The sequence below is a fragment of the Staurois parvus genome, unplaced genomic scaffold (genome assembly GCF_062004578.1).
Source record: "Staurois parvus isolate SC_StPar_1 unplaced genomic scaffold, SC_StPar_1.0 ptg000102l, whole genome shotgun sequence".
Taxonomy (NCBI): domain Eukaryota; kingdom Metazoa; phylum Chordata; class Amphibia; order Anura; family Ranidae; genus Staurois; species Staurois parvus.
This window is the reverse complement of record NW_028317898.1, coordinates 216,748-234,545: the sequence shown is the minus strand read 5'-3', so window position 1 is coordinate 234,545 and position 17,798 is coordinate 216,748. Positions and strand designations below refer to the sequence as shown.

Sequence of the window (17,798 nt, the reverse complement as noted above, 5' to 3'; positions counted from 1 at the left end):
AGCAAGGAAGCACAGAAAAGTACAGAAAATTAGTGCTAAGAAAAAATAAATGCCATTGGGTTTGTCTGTGTCTTCTGAAAAATTTTAAATGCAAAGTTTTTAAGTCTGACTGGAATGTTCCTTTAACCCCTTCTTTCCCAGCCCCAGCATCCCTTTATATGGGAGGTGGGACAGAATTCTTGATCACGTGACCACTGTGATTGGCTGTCATTGTGGTCACAAGATCAGCAGCCAATCCTGCCATCTCCTGATCATTAAGTCACGGTTCACATTGTTGAGATTTCAGTTGCACAGTCTCACATGACAATGGAAACCACATTATTTTATATGGCGCCCGTTCAAATCAATGCAGCACAGTTCAGCACATTTTTTGGAAAAGGTGCTATTTTAGCACAGTTGTAGAGAAATTTTTTGCTCCATAGGCCCCAAAGGAAATGTACCAAACAACACATTTATAACACATGCACATGCGATTTTTGTGCATTTTTGCCAGCATTTTGTGTTGGCTGTTAGGAGTTGTCACTGTCGCACTACTTAAATCGCACTGAAAATCAGATCATTCTGCAGCCACACTAGTGTGAACTTAACCTAGTAGAGCATGCAGTGAGCACAGCCTCAGCACAGAAACCTCAGTCATATATGTGGTGTGTGGACATTAAAGCGGAGTTCCACTCACCCTGTCAAAATATAAAAGTCAGCAGCTACAAAAACTGTAGCTGCTGACTTTTAAAAAAACAGCCACTCACCTGTCCCTCGGTCCCCCTGTGTGTCCCCCGCAGCCCGTTTCACCGGCCATCCTGTATTCCAGGAGGCCAGCATCTTCAGTGTGGGCACCCGGCTGTGACAGCTTGCTGCTTCACAGCCGGGTACCCACTGTGCATGCATGAGTAGCGCTGTGCCTTGTGAATGGTCCTGTAGTCTTCTGGGACCTGTCACGTGTCCCAAAAGACTACAGGGAGGGAGGGAGGACACCTTCCGCTTCCGATTGCCTAGGCGATCGGACCGGAAGTGGGAGCGGGTACCTGTCAAATTCAGGTACTCGCTCCCCCCTGCCCCCCAAAGGTGCCAATCCTTAATGGGGAGCGGGGGAGCAGTCCTTAAAGCGGAACTTCCCCTTTTGGGTGGAGCTCCACTTTTAAGTCCACCCTCTTTCAAGAAAAAGAGTAGGTGGATATCATCTCCAGTAGATGTGTTGATTAACTAAATGATATAACTATGCTGAGGATAAAAATACGTCTTTTGCTATATCAGTGAATCATTATTTAGCTTCCATGCATTAAGGTCATCTTTGCATAGGTGACAAAAGGTAAAACGTGGCTCAACTCCAGCCAAGCTCCTCAGCCTGCCAGGTATGCAAGAATGTACTAAGCTGCTGTGTTTCCTAGGTGTTGTGTCATGCTCACCTTCTCTCCCATCTTCTTCAGTGACCCCACCGTGAGACCATCATCAGACCACATGGCGGATTGATGGGATTAGTAGTGTACTCAATAAAGATAAGAAGTTTGTGCCTAATATTCAGTTCACAGGAAGTGACAAGGACACTGTACCCCTGGAAAAATCAACAGGTATGTTCTCTACTTGCTAAAAATGTTCTTAGCCTGCAAAATAAATTTACTAATGCAGCCACCACATCTAAGGACTAGTAAACTGGAATATTGTTTTTATGTTTAGATACACTTTAAGGAGTATATTTCTTAATTTTTTGCATTCCTGTTCATTCATTGAAACTACATGTAAACTCTTTTTGTGCAAATGGGGCAAACTTCAGTGTCAGCAGAATGTATTCTCTATGAAAAATAATATATTATGACACTAAACGCTGTTGAGGAGCATACTCTTTTCCTATGATAGTCTGCACCTCACTGCATTATGGGCAATAACGTAGATGTCTTGATGCAATAATATTTTATATATTGTAAAATCTTTGTTGATTTCATATAATATTTATTGACATCCTTAATGAAGATGGTAAAGCAAAACATTTTCGACCTTTGCCAAATTAGCCTTTGAATCAAGTTAAAGTGGAACTATAGCTAAAATACGAAAAATTGCCAAACAGGAAGGAATTGTAATGCAGAAGAGACATGCTTTGTCTCTTCTGAATTAAAGTTACTTACCTGCCTGTCCATCCCTGTACAGTGAGCCACACAGGCTGCTGTTATTATTATGCAGTATGTTATGCTTTTTCCTTATTTTCTATGTAGCCCTTACTCCCGTAGGAGCCATTGGATTCAAGGGCTTTCCCCCCCTGCACAGCACACAGAACTAAGCAACAGGAATTTTCACACTCTCTTCACAGGCTCAATAATCAGTCTAGGGGATTTTGTTTTGTTTATTTAAAGGATAAACTTAGATAGGGAAAAGGGATGCATGGGATGCCCAGAATGAAAGAGCTTGGATAACTCTTGAGGACTTCCTAATGTCAATGGTTGCAAAGAACTGACTTCAACGGCACTTCCCACCCGTGGGAATGATGATGCAGCTTAAAAAATATCAAAAAGGTTCCAAATTTGGAGATGCAGGTCCTGCTCCTGGCAGGAATACCAAAGCACCTGGCTACTACTGTCCCACGCTAGAGATATGGGGTGCTTCTGCCTGCTTTGACCTGGCTCTAAGCTGTCCCTGGTCCCAGACATGTTAAGTGTTGTGTCTTACTGTGTTCTTTGTACAGGCTTGGGGTAAGTTGAAATGGAAGTTACTCTCACAGTCCCTTTAAGTGGTCTCTGGAATCCAAAAGGCTGCTCTATGGGCACACTGCTATTCAGGCCGGGTCTTCATTTCAGGATGTCATCAGCTATGCCTATCTGAGGCTGATAAAGGGTGTAAAGATTCCAGCTCCTCCTGTTCTCTCCATCTCACTCTCTCTTTTCTGGCCTGCCTTCTGCCCAGGGACAGAGCCCCCAGCATAGGGATCCCCTCTAGCTGCCTGGACCCTGGACTCTGCTCCCTACCTGCCAGGCTCCTATTTATGGGTTCTTCCCCCACCTACTGAGTCTGGCCTCCTCAAGGATTGGTGGGAACTCCATAAATATTCAGGTTGCAGTCTCTGTTTCTCTACCCATTAGATTCTAGAACTATCCACAGAGTTCCAGACAACAGGGGAAGGTAGCAGAGCAACAGTCCTTGGAGCACTGCACACTCAAAGCACAAGTTAACCCCCTGCTCCTCTGCCTACAGAGGAACCAAACTAAATTTACCTCACCTAATAATACTGAGAGTGATATATCTACTTACCTTTTTCTGATGTTATCATGGCATGTTGGTTCCCCTTTTGCATAACTGTCGTTAGTTCTAGATGATGCAGAACTGGTGGTGACATTAAAACATCAGCGCTACTCTCTGCATTAATACACTATAGCCCCAAACACACAGGCTGAATATCAGCCAGTATCAGTCGGCTCTACAAAAACTGGTCAATATTTGGCCTGTGTGTACATCAGCGTGCCCAACAGAAGCTGGCCATTCGGAATGGACATGATGTTGGAAAACCAGCATCCGATCTGTGTCTGATCAGTGCTGGCAGCCAATGGCTGCGAGTGCTTACCGGTGTGTTCTGGCAGGGGGGCAGTCCCCCTGTCAGAACACATCAGCTCAGTGGGAGGATCACTGTACTAACATTGGAGCTAGTACAGCAAGCTCCTCATGAGCACTTCAGTTTCTTTTTGTTCAGCCTGCTGGATTGAACAGAAAAGAAAACTGAACGTGTGTACCCAGATAAGAGTGCAGTGCATCTCTGTGAAAAACCTGGGCAACACAAACTGTATAAATGAAAAAAACTGTATAAGCAGGGGCCACCTTCTTTGAAAGCCACATGGTAAATGACCATTAGACCCAGACATATAGGCAGTTGAAGTTATATGTGTAGCACCCTCTAGTGTGCTACTAGGGTAATCTAGGTAAATGTATTGTGTATATCCAATGATAACTGTGCGAGTCTGTAATTTGGTCGGGTTACTGCAGGTCAAGCTGGATGGCTTAACAGGTTGTGACTCTATTGCCTTCATCTGGTTCTGGAGGACCATATAAGCTTCCAGAAGCCAGTGGGTGGAAGGGGTGGAGACCTCATCTGCATGTTTATAGGAGTCTAACCAATCCCGGGTTTGGAAGCCCTGGTAGAGTGGTGAGGCCAACCCATAAATATAGGAGAGTCAGCTGGCAGGGGAATCAGGTGCAAGATGGAGTGCTGAGGAGGCTGTTGGTGGCCAGGGGAGAGTCCCCTAGATCTAAGGGGGGCTGGCCTCCAGGCTGGGCTCGGGCTGGGCACAGGGGGATCTGATCAGCATCACAGTATGAACAAGGATCCAGGCCTGGGAGCAGTGGGAGCAAGGAGGACATAGTGAGTACATTAGCACAAAGAGGGATTTACAAGGGCACAGACTGCCACGTGTAACAAGCGTTCAAAGGACAGTGCTGTGCTTAATCATTTATCCTTGTCCTGGAAGATCTTCAGAGCAGCCAGGAGGGTTGGTAGTGTCTGCATACTGTGGAGCAGTTCTACAGGGAAGAGGAGACATCTCTGCAAGTAGTTTGCAACAATCTAAGCTAACTTTCATAGGGGCTTAGAGTCCCTAGCCCGTAAGGGGCTGTTGCTAGGGATCCATAAAGACTGACTGCTTTCAAGGAAAAGAACAGTCCAGGATCTGCTACTGTGGATGCAAATGTGGAGAATGTGTGTTGGCTGTGTGGAAATTAGGGGGGCCGAGAAACACAGCAGACCTCAAGAAGGTAGCACTACATGTGCAAATCTCAACTCTTCCTGTGAAAGCTGAGCTTGGTTCAATTCTGTCCCATTTTCCAGTTTCCCTATTGGTACTTTCATGTGATGGGCATCCAGAAGGTGTAGGGATATAGAGCCAAGCTAGCACTGAAAAGTCCCAATTTGCAAATAACATCAGCAGCCTATATCTCTGGATGCACTGGCCATTTTAACATGTAGTTTTTGACTATTGGTAGCATATATTTTTTGTATTTTTCTTACCATATGCCCATTGCAATTTCCCCAAGTATGTGATAGGTATACTTTGAAAAGAGTGTTTTTTAAATATTTTAATGTAAGTTATGCACAGTTGAAATAACTCGAGAAGATTTGCACATGTATTTGTACTTGTACATAGTATTAAACTTACCAGAATCTGTTTAACACAATCCTTTGGAGAGGATGCCTCTGTGCATGCAATGGCCCCACCGCTTACAGCTGCCCAATCATCACACTTCATCCTTTCCGGTTTATTTATTGTACACCAGCGCACTTTGTTCTTGGGTAGAAGATTTGCATCTACATAAAGACACCACTCTTTTTACTATGTGACTTTAACATACACACAATACATACAATAAGTAATAACAGGTAGCATTGTGAGGAGAGCTGTTGATTAGCACTGATGCTTTGCAGTATTGGACCTTGGCTAATTTTCCACAAGAATATTTCCTGTTTTGTGGGTTTCCTCTGAATACTTCTACTGTACTTTCTTTACTACTGAAAAATATACTAATAGGATCAGTATCCAATTGATGTGTAGGTAGAAGAGGCATCCACCCTGGGAGCACAAGAGAGATCCAGAGGCACTACATCTGGTTCCTTGAAGGGCCTGAGTTGAAGGAGAACTAAGACCAGGGTGATGTGACTAGATTTCAGGAGACGTAATTGCTCAGTGTGCACAGTGCTCTTATTCCTTCCCACTGTGGATGGTTTATTGTTTGCCTGCAAGTGTTTACATCAGTACATCTTTAGAAAAGCACTAAGTCTATAGCTATACTATTCATGGTTATTGCTTTGGGCGGGTAAACCTATTGCAACAAAGATAAGGCTAGGAGCAAGAAGGAGGTCAGCAGACCCAGTAAGCTTTTTCAGTATATATTTTTAAATGAGGGCAGTAACATACTGTAGATGAGCAATTCATTTGAATGATGCCGGTCTGAGGATCTGGAGGTCAACATTACTATATACACTATATTGCCAAAAGTATCAGGACACCCCTCCAAATCATTGGATTCAGGTATTCCAATCACCTCCTTGGCCACAGGTGTATAAAATCAAGCACCTAGGCATGCAGACTGCTTCTACAAACATATGTGAAAGAATGGGTCTCTCTCAGGAGCTCAGTGAATTCAAGTGTGGTACCATGATAGGTTGCCACCTGTGCAATAGTTTCAGTGAAGGTGAACACCTGAATGGTAAGGGCATTAGGCGGGCTATTCGCCCACCACGCCCCAGAATGCACTGCGGTCTGACAGTGCATTGTGATTGGCCAAAGCAATGCACCTGACCACAGGGCACAATTGGGCGGGCCTAATGGTGACATCAATGCTAGCCCCGCCCAATTGTTTACATTTGACCAGCAAATGTCAGATAGCGGAAAGTGCTTGGTGGGTGCAGGCAGGTCGGGGGCCATTTTTTAATTTCAGGTGTCATCGTCCCAACGCTGGACGCCATGTTTGACAATGGATTAAAATGATGGAACAATTTTTTGGGCTTTTTTTTAATAAAGGAAAAAAACTATTGTGTTTTTTATTCACATTTTAAATGTTTTTGGCGAATGGGTAGGGGTACTATGTACCCCATACTCATTCACAAGGGGAGGGCCAGGACCTGGGGGCCCCTTTGTTAAAGGGAGCTTCCATTTTCTGATAAGTCGCCTCCGGAAGACCCCCCACAACCACAGCCCAGGGTTGTGGGGAAGAGGCCCTTGTCAACATGGGGACAAGGTGCTTTGCCCCCCTACCCCAAGGCCCCCTCTTGCTCAGGGCATGTGGCCTGGTATGGTTCAAGAAGGGCGGCGGGGCGATCACTCGTCCCCTCCTTTCCTGCCCAGCCAGACCTATGCTCAGATCAAGGGTCTGGTAGGAATTTAGGGGGGAACCCACACTTGTTTCCTCTATTTTTGGAGATGGGGTTCCCCTTAAAAGTCCTAAAAGTGCTTTTAGGGAGAACTCCACGCACTACCCCCCCATTTTTGGGAGGTGGGGTTCCCCTTAAAAGTCCTACCAGGAATGATAGCTAAAGAAATGTTTCATTTTTTTTTACTTTAACCAATGAAAAATGAGTGCCTCTTTGAAAACAGTACATTTTGAATTTTTTTTTCACTGATTCATGTCCTTCAGGGCAGTACCCCTACCCTTTTTATGGCCAATAACTTGCATATAAGCCTATAAAATGGGCACGTTGAATTTACAAGTTAAAGTCCCATAGACTGATGTAGGGGTGTCAAGAACCCTCTCAAAGTTTGGGTATAATAGTAATATCATTTACTTCAGAAACATTTTCAGAACTGGTTACCTAATTTTCCCCCCACAGCTCCCAAAACAATGAAAAATCACAGCCCAGTATTACTGTGTTGCAAGTTCTCAACCACACCCACATGCTGTACAGTTCCACCAGATGTCTCCACTGAGAGCACCACAGTAAGGTAGTCTTTAGCATCGCTGCATATACAAAGTATTTCCATTTGGTCTCTGACAAGCTTGGCAGGGTCCACCAAACTGGCATGGACCAATGTGATGAGGCTCCCAGAGTGCCTCTACAACATGTCCTTCTGTTGTAAATGAACTTACCTGCCTTCCAGTCTTAGTTTCCCAGTATGCTGCAAGAACAGGCTTGGCAAATAATGACATACACTTTCCCAGGTTATATCCCTTAAGCTCACGTACTAAAGGCCAATTGGTTGCCACATATTCCAGTCACTGGCCCTGCCAGCATAGTATCTTGTGTCTCTCTCAAGGAAGAGAGTCTTTTTGGGTTAGGAGGCTGTTCATATCTGACACCCATGGGAGTCTCAGCTCCCTCTTTAAGAGTCTGTTTACCCCTAAGGTAAAAAGGAATAGTTTTCGGGGCTGAATGGCGTGGAAAGAAAGTCTCTGATGTAATGGTTGCAGACCACTCAATCCGCAATCTAAGCAGGCTTGGGCAAAACAAACTCCAACATGAAAGAAGTTTGTTTTGAAATCTTTGCAATTTATTAAACATAAAAAAAACAAAAAAAAACAAAAACACATGTACATAAGTATTCACAGCCTGAGGCTGTAATTGGTGCTAAAGGTGCTTTAGCAAAGGCTGTGAATATTTATGTACATGTGTTTTTTTTGCCTTTTATTTTTAATAAATTGCAAAGATTTCAAAACTTCTTTCACGTTGTCATTATGGGGTATTGTTTGTAGAATGTTGAGGAAAAAAATTATTTAATCCATTTTGGAATAAGGCCGTAACATAACAAAATGTGGCAAAAGTTAAGCGCTGTGAATACTTTCTGGATGCACTGTACATCTGAGCACTGAGATGTAAGGGGTTTAGGGACAACTAGCACTGACAGCTATAAAACATGCATGAGACAGGGTCACCCAGGATTATTCTAAGGCATGGGTGTTCAACCTGTGGCCATCCAGCTGTTGCAGAACTACAAGTCCCATGAGGCATTGCAAGGCTGACAGTTGCAAGCATGACACCCAAAGGCAGAGGCATGATGGGTCTTGTAGTTCTGCGACAGCTGCAGGGCCACAGATTGAGCATATTCTAAGGTATGCCATGTGATTTTATTCAGAAAGACAGTGTATGAAAACATATGTGCACCCACTCAGACAAAAGAGGGGCACAGTTTATTATATGAGCCTTTTGTGCACTGGCACTGGATAGGTTTATTGGTTACAGATCAATCTTGTCCAAGAGTGTGTTTGTGATTGTAGTAATGACTTTAGATTTTATGGAGTCAGGAACTGATCAGAATGGTCTCAATAATGTGGGCAAATATGTAAACAGATTGTTAATTGATAAATCCACCTTTTGCACCACATACCTTCAGTCAGTGCTTTCATGGAATTAAAGAATTTTACTCCGAGAAAGAGGAACACATCCACCTCAGATGAGAGAAGAGCTAATTGTTTGGTGGAATCTTCAAACATCAAATCTTTCCCATGTGCAGAACTGAACAATTGGCATTGCATTTTCTATAATCAACAAAGGGATAATATTAAAGAGTTCATTCAGAAAGGTGCATGAAGAAGATATAATAACTTTGTCATTATTCTCGGTCCACGCATTTTAACAGAATGATATTACAAGTACTTCACTAGAAGTATTAACCACTAATAGAATAATCTATAAGTGCTGCTATTACTAAGGCCTTGTACAAAATCTATACCCCACGCGAGGGCTGTGTTTACCTGCCCAGGGATGCAGAGGTGGGCACGGTTTAGCGGAGCTTGTCTCTGTATATTCTTTGAGTACCTTTGTTTTGCACAGTAAACAGTGGGTTTGCAGTTTAACATCTGCACTTTTATGGTCACGTTTGGACTGATTTATGGACTTTTTTATATTATAAATGTTTTGTATACACTGTTGATTTCACATGATTTGTCTTTCACTCAACCTATATTAATTTGCATGAATTGGAATCTTTACTCTTAAAGGTACAGTGCAACATTATTGTGTTCATATTTGTGTGGTTATCTTGTGAGTGCTGCTTTATGGGAATGTAAGCACTTTTTATATACATTTCCACTTAGGGCAGATTTCTGTTGGCAAATAGTTTTTCACATGGACTGAATTACACAGATTTCCTTATGGAAATTAGAGATGTATGTAATTTTATCACTTTTGTGAGTACAATATATTTATTTTAACCAACTAAATATGTTTAGGCTCTTACACTATACCAGTGTGCTCTGTTTCATTTACAATTATTCTGAGGACCCCTCAGTCTGGAGAGATGAAGAGAGCTGCAAGGAAGTGGATGTTTTCTCTGCTACATTATGCTGAAAAAAGAGACCCCATGCCAGTAATTTTGGCAAACATAAACTTAAAGATTCCATAGTAACATTCCAACTAGATTCCATTGCTGTTAATTGCTTACATTACTTTATCAGTATAGGGACCATGCTTCTACCTGAGCCTCCATAAGAAAGTTATTGATGTCCTCAGTCTTGTCACCGATTTGTCTGGTCACCACCGCACCTGCTGGAACTTTTCCTAAGTTACACTCCTTGCACTTGTTAATGGGCTTCCTAGTGTTGTCTGGACACAGAAGCTCATACACCTCTGAATGTTCATCTGCAGATACAGTGGTTAATAATCGTATAAAAAAAGCTGCACTCGTTATTTTTTCTGCATACATATATTTATACATAGAGTATAGAGGGGAACCACATTGCAAGTCTGAGATTTTTTGCATACTACTTAAGGTAACTGGGGATCACATAGACAACGTTTTTATAAAGATGAAGCTGTATCTTACAAGGCCTGACAGAACAAAATACAGGATTCAGTGCAACAGACAAAGTAGAAGTGACACCCTTGGCATTCTAGATTTACAAGCAATGCAAGTAGAAATTATAGGGAGCAATCAAAAAGCCTAAACTAGAATTTAAAAAACACAATGCTACAGTATGTGAAAGGAATCCAATATTTTTTTTAAAATATACCAATAGTTAAAATGTTATGAGGTTAGGCCCCATAACAAATAAACCAGGGAAGCAGGTAACGAATGACAGATGTAATAAGATTTTCTCTTCAGTTTTCACAAATGAAAAAGATGGGCTCAGTAGTCTTAACAGTAATACTAATGATGTTTTACCGATGGTACCTCTGTGACAGAAAAGAAACAAGGTACAAAAAATACTAGGGGAACTCAATGTGAACAGATCACCAGGTCCAAATGGCTTAGGGAGTACTTAAATGTAAACCTATGCAAGGGCCATGTTTGCCTGCATGGGGATTACACTCCCAAGTTGTCTTAAAGGGTTAAACTTTATTACTTCCAGGTTCCTATATTTAACCTTTCAGATATGTGGATGTGATAATCAAAGTATAATAATAAAAGGAATTAGCTTAGCTTGGTTTAAAGATGTATTACAGATGATAAAATAGATAAATACAACTTCATTCAAGCTTACTCAGGACTTTAAGGGACAAAGTGCCTGAGGAAAGAGGACTATCACTTCCAGGAATTTCAAATACATTTAGGGGCTTCCCTGGACTTGAATGTTGCTGTGTTTATCCATTTTATCATCTGTAATACATCTTTAAACCAAGTAAATTCATTTTATATTTTTGAGTTGTTTGAATTATTGCACTGCATCCACATATCTGAAAGGTTAAATATAGAAACCTGAAAATAAAAATGTTTAACAAGTCCTTAAGGAACTTAGTTCAGTTATAGCCATGCTACTATTTGTAACTTTTATAGATTTGTTACTGAATGGAATAGTACAGTAAATGAGGTACAAACTTGCTAGAAAGGATCGAGATGCATACCAATAAAACTACAGATCAGTCGGCCTACCATCAGTAGTATGTAAGGTATTTGAGGGGATGAAAAAGAACTCTGCACATAAATTTGTCTGCGATAAAGGTGGCGTAAGTGACCACCAACATGGATTTATGAAAGGTCGTTCTCATCTTGAATATGCAGTTCAATTTTGGTCACCAATCCTCAGGACAGAATTTGCTGAATTAGAGAGTTCAGTGAAGGAAAACAAAATTGATAAGGAGGATGGAAGGACCTCAGCTACGATGATCGATTACATAGATTACAATTATTCAGTGTGGAGAAGAAGCTCTTAAAAGGGAACATTATTGCAATATACAAAATATATCAAAGGTTATAAAAAATGCAGATTAACCTTAGATGGAGGAAGGGGGTCTTTACTGTTAGGGCAACTAAAATGTGGAACTCTCTCCCCCAGGAAATGGTTAGCTTACACACATTGAACAGCATGGACCTGTGTGCAACTATGTAACTATGCAGGTATTCCTAATGAGTTGTCAACTTACCTGACAAAGCTGCGCATGTCAGAAAAGCTACATCTCCTTTGTCATCTTTCAAACATCTGTAATTAGAAAATACACATATGCAAATATTACATCATTACTTTATACTGTGACTCATTTCTTTACTGTACAAATTATACACCTAGGAGATCATTTTCTACAGTGCAAAATGAGGCAAACTGAACTTGTGCTCATGATTTGATGTTTTTAGTAAACACAATTGACTCCAATTATAAAATATCAGTGTATCATCAGTGAAAGTTATGTGAGTCCTATTTGAAAACATTTATAAATAGTCCCCAAATTCTTTATTTTAAATTTTAGTATTAGTACCTAATGATCATTTAAAGTAGAATATCAGCGCACACCTGCCTAACCTTAAAAACACCCCCCCCAACACTATGCTAACTAACCTGTGTAAAAAAGAAGCCTCTAATTATCTATTTTCAGGGCTCTCCAGTCCAACCATGTGTTTTCGCTCCCTTTTGTCAGTCAGCGGTGACTACATGGGAGAGTAGAGAGCAACAACAATGGATAGGCCATAGGAGCCTTTGGGTGATGTCACTGCTCCGGGCTTTCCCAGTCATTGTCAAACGCTTTCTCCTTTTCTCCCACACCCAGTTGCTGGCTAACACAGGATCATGTGACCAGACTGAAGCGTGTTCAAAATAAGTAAGTACAGTGGCAAGAAAAGTTTGTGAACCCCTTGGAATTAACTGGGTTTCTCCAGTAATTTGCCATAAAATGCAATCTGATTTAATCTAAATCACAAAAACAATGTGCTTAACCACTTGCCCCCCCTAAGGATTTACCCCCCTTCCTGGCCAGGCCATTTTTTGCATTACGGCGCTGCGTTACCTTGACTGACAATTGTGTGGTCATGCAACGCTGCACCCAAATTAAATTTACATCCTTTCTTTTGGTGGTATTTGATTGCCTGTGCAGTTTTTATTTTTTGCGCTATAAAAAAAGACCGACAATTTGACTTTTTGCTATTAAACATGTGCAGTAAAAAAATTTAAAAAAATCAAATTTCGTCATAAATTTAGGCCAAAATGTATTCTGCTACATGTCTTTGCTATAAAAACAATCCCAATACTTGTAAATGAATTGGTTTACGTGAAAGTTAAAGTGTTTACAAAATGGCGGTATATATACTGGGGTTTTTTTCTTTTTTTTTTACTAGTAATGGCGGCAATCACATTCTGACACTGGGGGGAATGGGCTTGGTGTCACTGACATCCCCAGTGACACTAATACAGTGATCAGTGCTAAAAAAAAAGCGTTCACTGTGTGCAGGGAGTGTTTTACTAGGGGGCGGTGTGTGTGTGGGTTTTACTGTAATCACACTGCTCTGAAGCAGTGTGCCCAAGCCGACGGTGAAGACGACTGTTAGTAAACAAAACAGTCCTCGTCCCCGTCGGTTATTATCAGAAATCACCTGGCATGGGCGATTTTGCAGTTCCGAGTAGGGGGCGTAGCTTGCGCATGCCCCCTACCCAGAAATGCAAAATCACGTTTATATACACGTGATTCTGCACACCTGTGCCGCCCTGTAGCAGTATTTCTGCTATAGGGCGGATGGGACGTGGTTAAGTATGGTGGAGGGGGAAGTGGTTAAGTATGGTGGAGGCAACATCATGATTTGGGCTTTCTTTGCTGCCTCAGCAAAATAAAAAACAAGCTCTGACACTGTACTAATGACACTGGGCAGGAAGGGGTTAACGTGAGGGATGATCAAAGGGTTCATACTGAACAATACGGTAGTGTGACAAGAACACCCCTACCTGAAAAAGAAGGTTACTAGATGATCCACGCGGAGTAATATGAATTCAAAAGAATTTTAGCAATACTTTATTTGATCACATAGATCATAAGGAGGTTAAACAAAAGCACGGTGTACATGTGAAAAAAATAAAATCATGTTAAAAAACACTTAGCGTCCTCAATTTAGGGTAATCTTAGCAAATAGAGCACCATATAAGGCAGAGTTGTGAAATGATAAAGTAGTTATCCTGGATTTCCGTAGGTTTCCTGCTTATATTCGAATGAACCATGTGTTCAGCAGATGTGTTCCCAATATATGTCAGGGACCTCCTGGAATGTAAAAGCTGGAACACAAAAATACATGGTGTATGTATAGGAATCTGATAACCAATTAACATCAAAAAATTCACCAGGCTTCTCTCCACATTAATCAATGGATACTACTATTACCTTCTCAATAGTGAGACAATCATGCCCACTTCTCAAGTGTAGGGACTTCCTGGATAGCCACCCCAAGTGAAACAAGGTCCACAGTACCAAATGATTCTGAGGATATGTATAGAAAAAGTGAAAATAATGAATATAAAGATCATAGGCATCAGATGACCCCGAAAACAAAACACACGCAAATTGTGGATATATTACCATCAATGAGGATCAAGAAGACTCCTGTCAACTTGAAATAAGATCAGGTTCTTGATGCTTTTCAAAGATGCATATGGGGGTTCTACATGCTAATAGCTACCACCCAAGGAGTTTAAAACAGGGAATCCCCATTGGTCAGTTTCAGAGAATAAAAAGAAACTGTACAGAAGAATTAGAGTATAGACATGAATCTATCCAGCTCTATAAGAGGTTCAGAGAGAGGGGTTATTCACATAGAACTCTAAGAAGAGCGAAAAGAAGAGCCCTCGGTAAAACAAGAGAGGAACTTATTAATAAACCAAAACCAAAGATAGCTGCGAACACTGTAAACCAACCAGTAAGATTTATAACTAAATTTGGACAACAATGGGGTGAAGTTAAGAAGGCCTTGGACTCCCATTGGCACCTACTAACTCAAAATCCGCAGATAGCGAAAGTGGTAGGTGAGAGTCCCCACATGGTAGCAAAACGAACTCGGAATCTAAATGATATATTAGTACAATCAGAGTTTCAGAGGGCACCACAGAGAAACTAGGAGGACTGGGGTATATGGTATGTTTCCATGTGGCCACTGTCAGATATGTCCATTTGTACATAAGTCCAATCAGTTCTCCAACAATGATAACTCTAGGATATTTCAAATACGAAGTTTCATTAACTGTTCTAGTAGTAAAATGATATACATGATAGAATGCCCATGTAAAAAGATATATATAGGTAAAACAAAAAGAAGCCTCAGGACTAGGATTGGTGAACATCTGAGAGATATTAGAAATGAAAATAGGAATGTAAGAAAGGGAGAAAAAGAGAACCCACTGGCACAACACTTTAAAGAAGTACACGGAGGCAGAACAGATGGTCTAAAAGTGAAAGGGATCTTTTTGCTGAACATTTCGGCCCGTCGGGGTGACTTTGATAAAGTCCTCCTACAAAAAGAAAAATTTTGGATTTATACCTTGGGGGCACTTGTCCCATTTGGACTAAATACAGAACTTAACTTTGGGGTGTTTTTGAAATAATTTCCCTTGAATTCTCTATATACCCTGAGTTATAATCTATACTGGGACACCTTATATATGAAGTAAATAGGGACCTCTGTGGACAGAATATGAATTTAACTATGCAATCCTCTCTATACCTGATTGGTGGTGAGCATGTATAATAATAGGACAGATGTTTGAAATTCTGGTGGCTGGACCTGGTCTTGATGTTTCTCCATTTGTGAACAAAAAATATGCTAATAATAATCTCCTCTTTATTATCCTCTCAGAAGATGATGATTTGATCTATAGTAATTAGGCTCCTCTTTTGAATCCAGCAATCATTTTAAAATTCAAGTTATGTGTTTTAATTCACTTTGGATATTTTCGATGTAGTGATATTCTTTCAACACAAGATGGCGAGGTGGAGACTCCTTGGCATGCAATTAGTGCACCATATAAGGCGAAGGATTGAAGTCCCCTCCCAGTTCTGACGAAGTCTGCGGTGATTGGCGGACGAAACGCGTCAACGTATTGACGTCACTACGCTCGGCGTCTTCATTGGGTGCGGCGCCCACGAGGCGGGAAGGAACGGCGGTGTCACAGCTCCCTGCTAGGAAGGCCCAAGACCCTCTGAGAACTACCACTGGGCTACTATCACAGCGGTTCGCAAACGGCAATCCCTCAGGGAAATTTATCTTCCACCGGTGGCAAGTTATTTAAAGCTTACGGCTGTTGAGATTCATAGAGCCTAAATGGTGTTAATGGGGCATGTTTTATGGGCCTAATTTACCCTGTATAATTCGGGGAATTTTTTGGAAATCCTCTTTGGGGGAGAATTTACATATATATATATATATACGCTATCCTATTCAGGCATTTTTTGCTGTGACATAGCCACATCCTTATAAAACCGCAATAACCTTCTCTAATTGAGCAATTTTTGGAAACCCTTTATTGGGTACATTAAATTCAGGTATCTACGGCCTGTTATATGCTATATACACATTTTATATGTGTTTGGAACCCATATATTGTGACTACCTGGCTTCTCACCCCCATATGCATCTTTGAAAAGCATCAAGAACCTGATCTTATTTCAAGTTGACAGGAGTCTTCTTGATCCTCATTGATGGTAATATATCCACAATTTGCGTGTGTTTTGTTTTCGGGGTCATCTGATGCCTATGATCTTTATATTCATTATTTTCACTTTTTCTATACATATCCTCAGAATCATTTGGTACTGTGGACCTTGTTTCACTTGGGGTGGCTATCCAGGAAGTCCCTACACTTGAGAAGTGGGCATGATTGTCTCACTATTGAGAAGGTAATAGTAGTATCCATTGATTAATGTGGAGAGAAGCCTGGTGAATTTTTTGATGTTAATTGGTTATCAGATTCCTATACATACACCATGTATTTTTGTGTTCCAGCTTTTACATTCCAGGAGGTCCCTGACATATATTGGGAACACATCTGCTGAACACATGGTTCATTCGAATATAAGCAGGAAACCTACGGAAATCCAGGATAACTACTTTATCATTTCACAACTCTGCCTTATATGGTGCTCTATTTGCTAAGATTACCCTAAATTGAGGACGCTAAGTGTTTTTTAACATGATTTTATTTTTTTCACATGTACACCGTGCTTTTGTTTAACCTCCTTATGATCTATGTGATCAAATAAAGTATTGCTAAAATTCTTTTGAATTCATATTACTCCGCGTGGATCATCTAGTAACCTTCTTTTTCAGGTAGGGGTGCTCTTGTCACACTACCGTATTGTTCAGTATGTAGCTTTTGGGTTTTTGTATCCACACTTATACAAGTGAGTCGGAGATATGTAAATGACACCAGTAATCCGTGTCATTTTTGGTGGCCTGTTTTTGCTCTATTGTTGTGATATATTTCCTCAAAGGTTCTTATAACCTGTTCTGCCACCTTGGAGGTTGGTACTTAGTCTTAAACATTTGCATGGTGTACATTGATTGCTGGATTATTGATATTTTTTGACTATATCTATACGATAGTATGTAATTTCCCTCCCCTGTGTGGAAGGGAAAATACGTAAGGAGGTAATGGCCTATCAGATCAATGAGGAGATGGATGCAGAAATTAGATCTGCATTTACTAAGAATTTAGACCCCCAAGTAGAGGGAAAGGAGGGGGACATCAGGACCAGGTTCAAGCTACATAAGAAACTAACCACTAAATATTTGAATAGAAAGTGGGATATTATATCCCTTGAATCATATATAGAGAGAGGGATTGTTCCCAGGGGATTAAGAGAAAGGGTAATTCCAGCAGAACATCTTCACACCCCCAGATTTCTGGAAAGGTGGAAAGATGTCTGTATAAAACATGGCATAGAGATTATGCGATTAATTGTGGAAGAAGAGAAGGTTCAACTGAATGAACTCTCTAACGAAATCAATGAGAGCACGAAATCACTTGATCCTTTGAAAAATGATCCTGAGTTTGATAAACATAATGACTTCCTTAGAAAGGAGATAGAGAAAATACAAAAAAATCTGAAATTTACAAAACAACAAAAATTTAGAAGAGATGTAGAGGACTGGGAGAAAGGTGAGATATTCGATCTAACAAATAGTAGAGGAAGGAGTCGATCAAAACGTAAAAAA

The 17,798-nt window shown here is 40.9% G+C and overlaps 1 protein-coding gene and 1 long non-coding RNA gene across 2 annotated transcripts in view; one reads left to right on the top strand and one right to left on the bottom strand.

Annotated features, from left to right (window-relative positions):
- LOC149467710 (uncharacterized) overlaps positions 1-17,798 on the bottom strand; it is a 249,499-nt gene that overhangs the window by 32,027 nt on the left and 199,674 nt on the right. The window contains exons 20-23 of the mRNA XM_089671215.1: positions 11,762-11,817; positions 9,876-10,039; positions 8,787-8,937; positions 5,127-5,275 (exon numbers count right to left, since the gene is read on the bottom strand). Of these exons, the coding sequence (XP_089527341.1) occupies positions 5,127-5,275; positions 8,787-8,937; positions 9,876-10,039; positions 11,762-11,817 (520 nt within the window). The remainder of the gene's footprint in view (positions 1-5,126; positions 5,276-8,786; positions 8,938-9,875; positions 10,040-11,761; positions 11,818-17,798) is intronic.
- Positions 16,177-16,859, top strand: LOC149467712 (uncharacterized). Its single transcript, XR_016311839.1, has 2 exons — positions 16,177-16,480; positions 16,587-16,859. It is a non-coding gene; the product is annotated as an uncharacterized LOC149467712 (long non-coding RNA).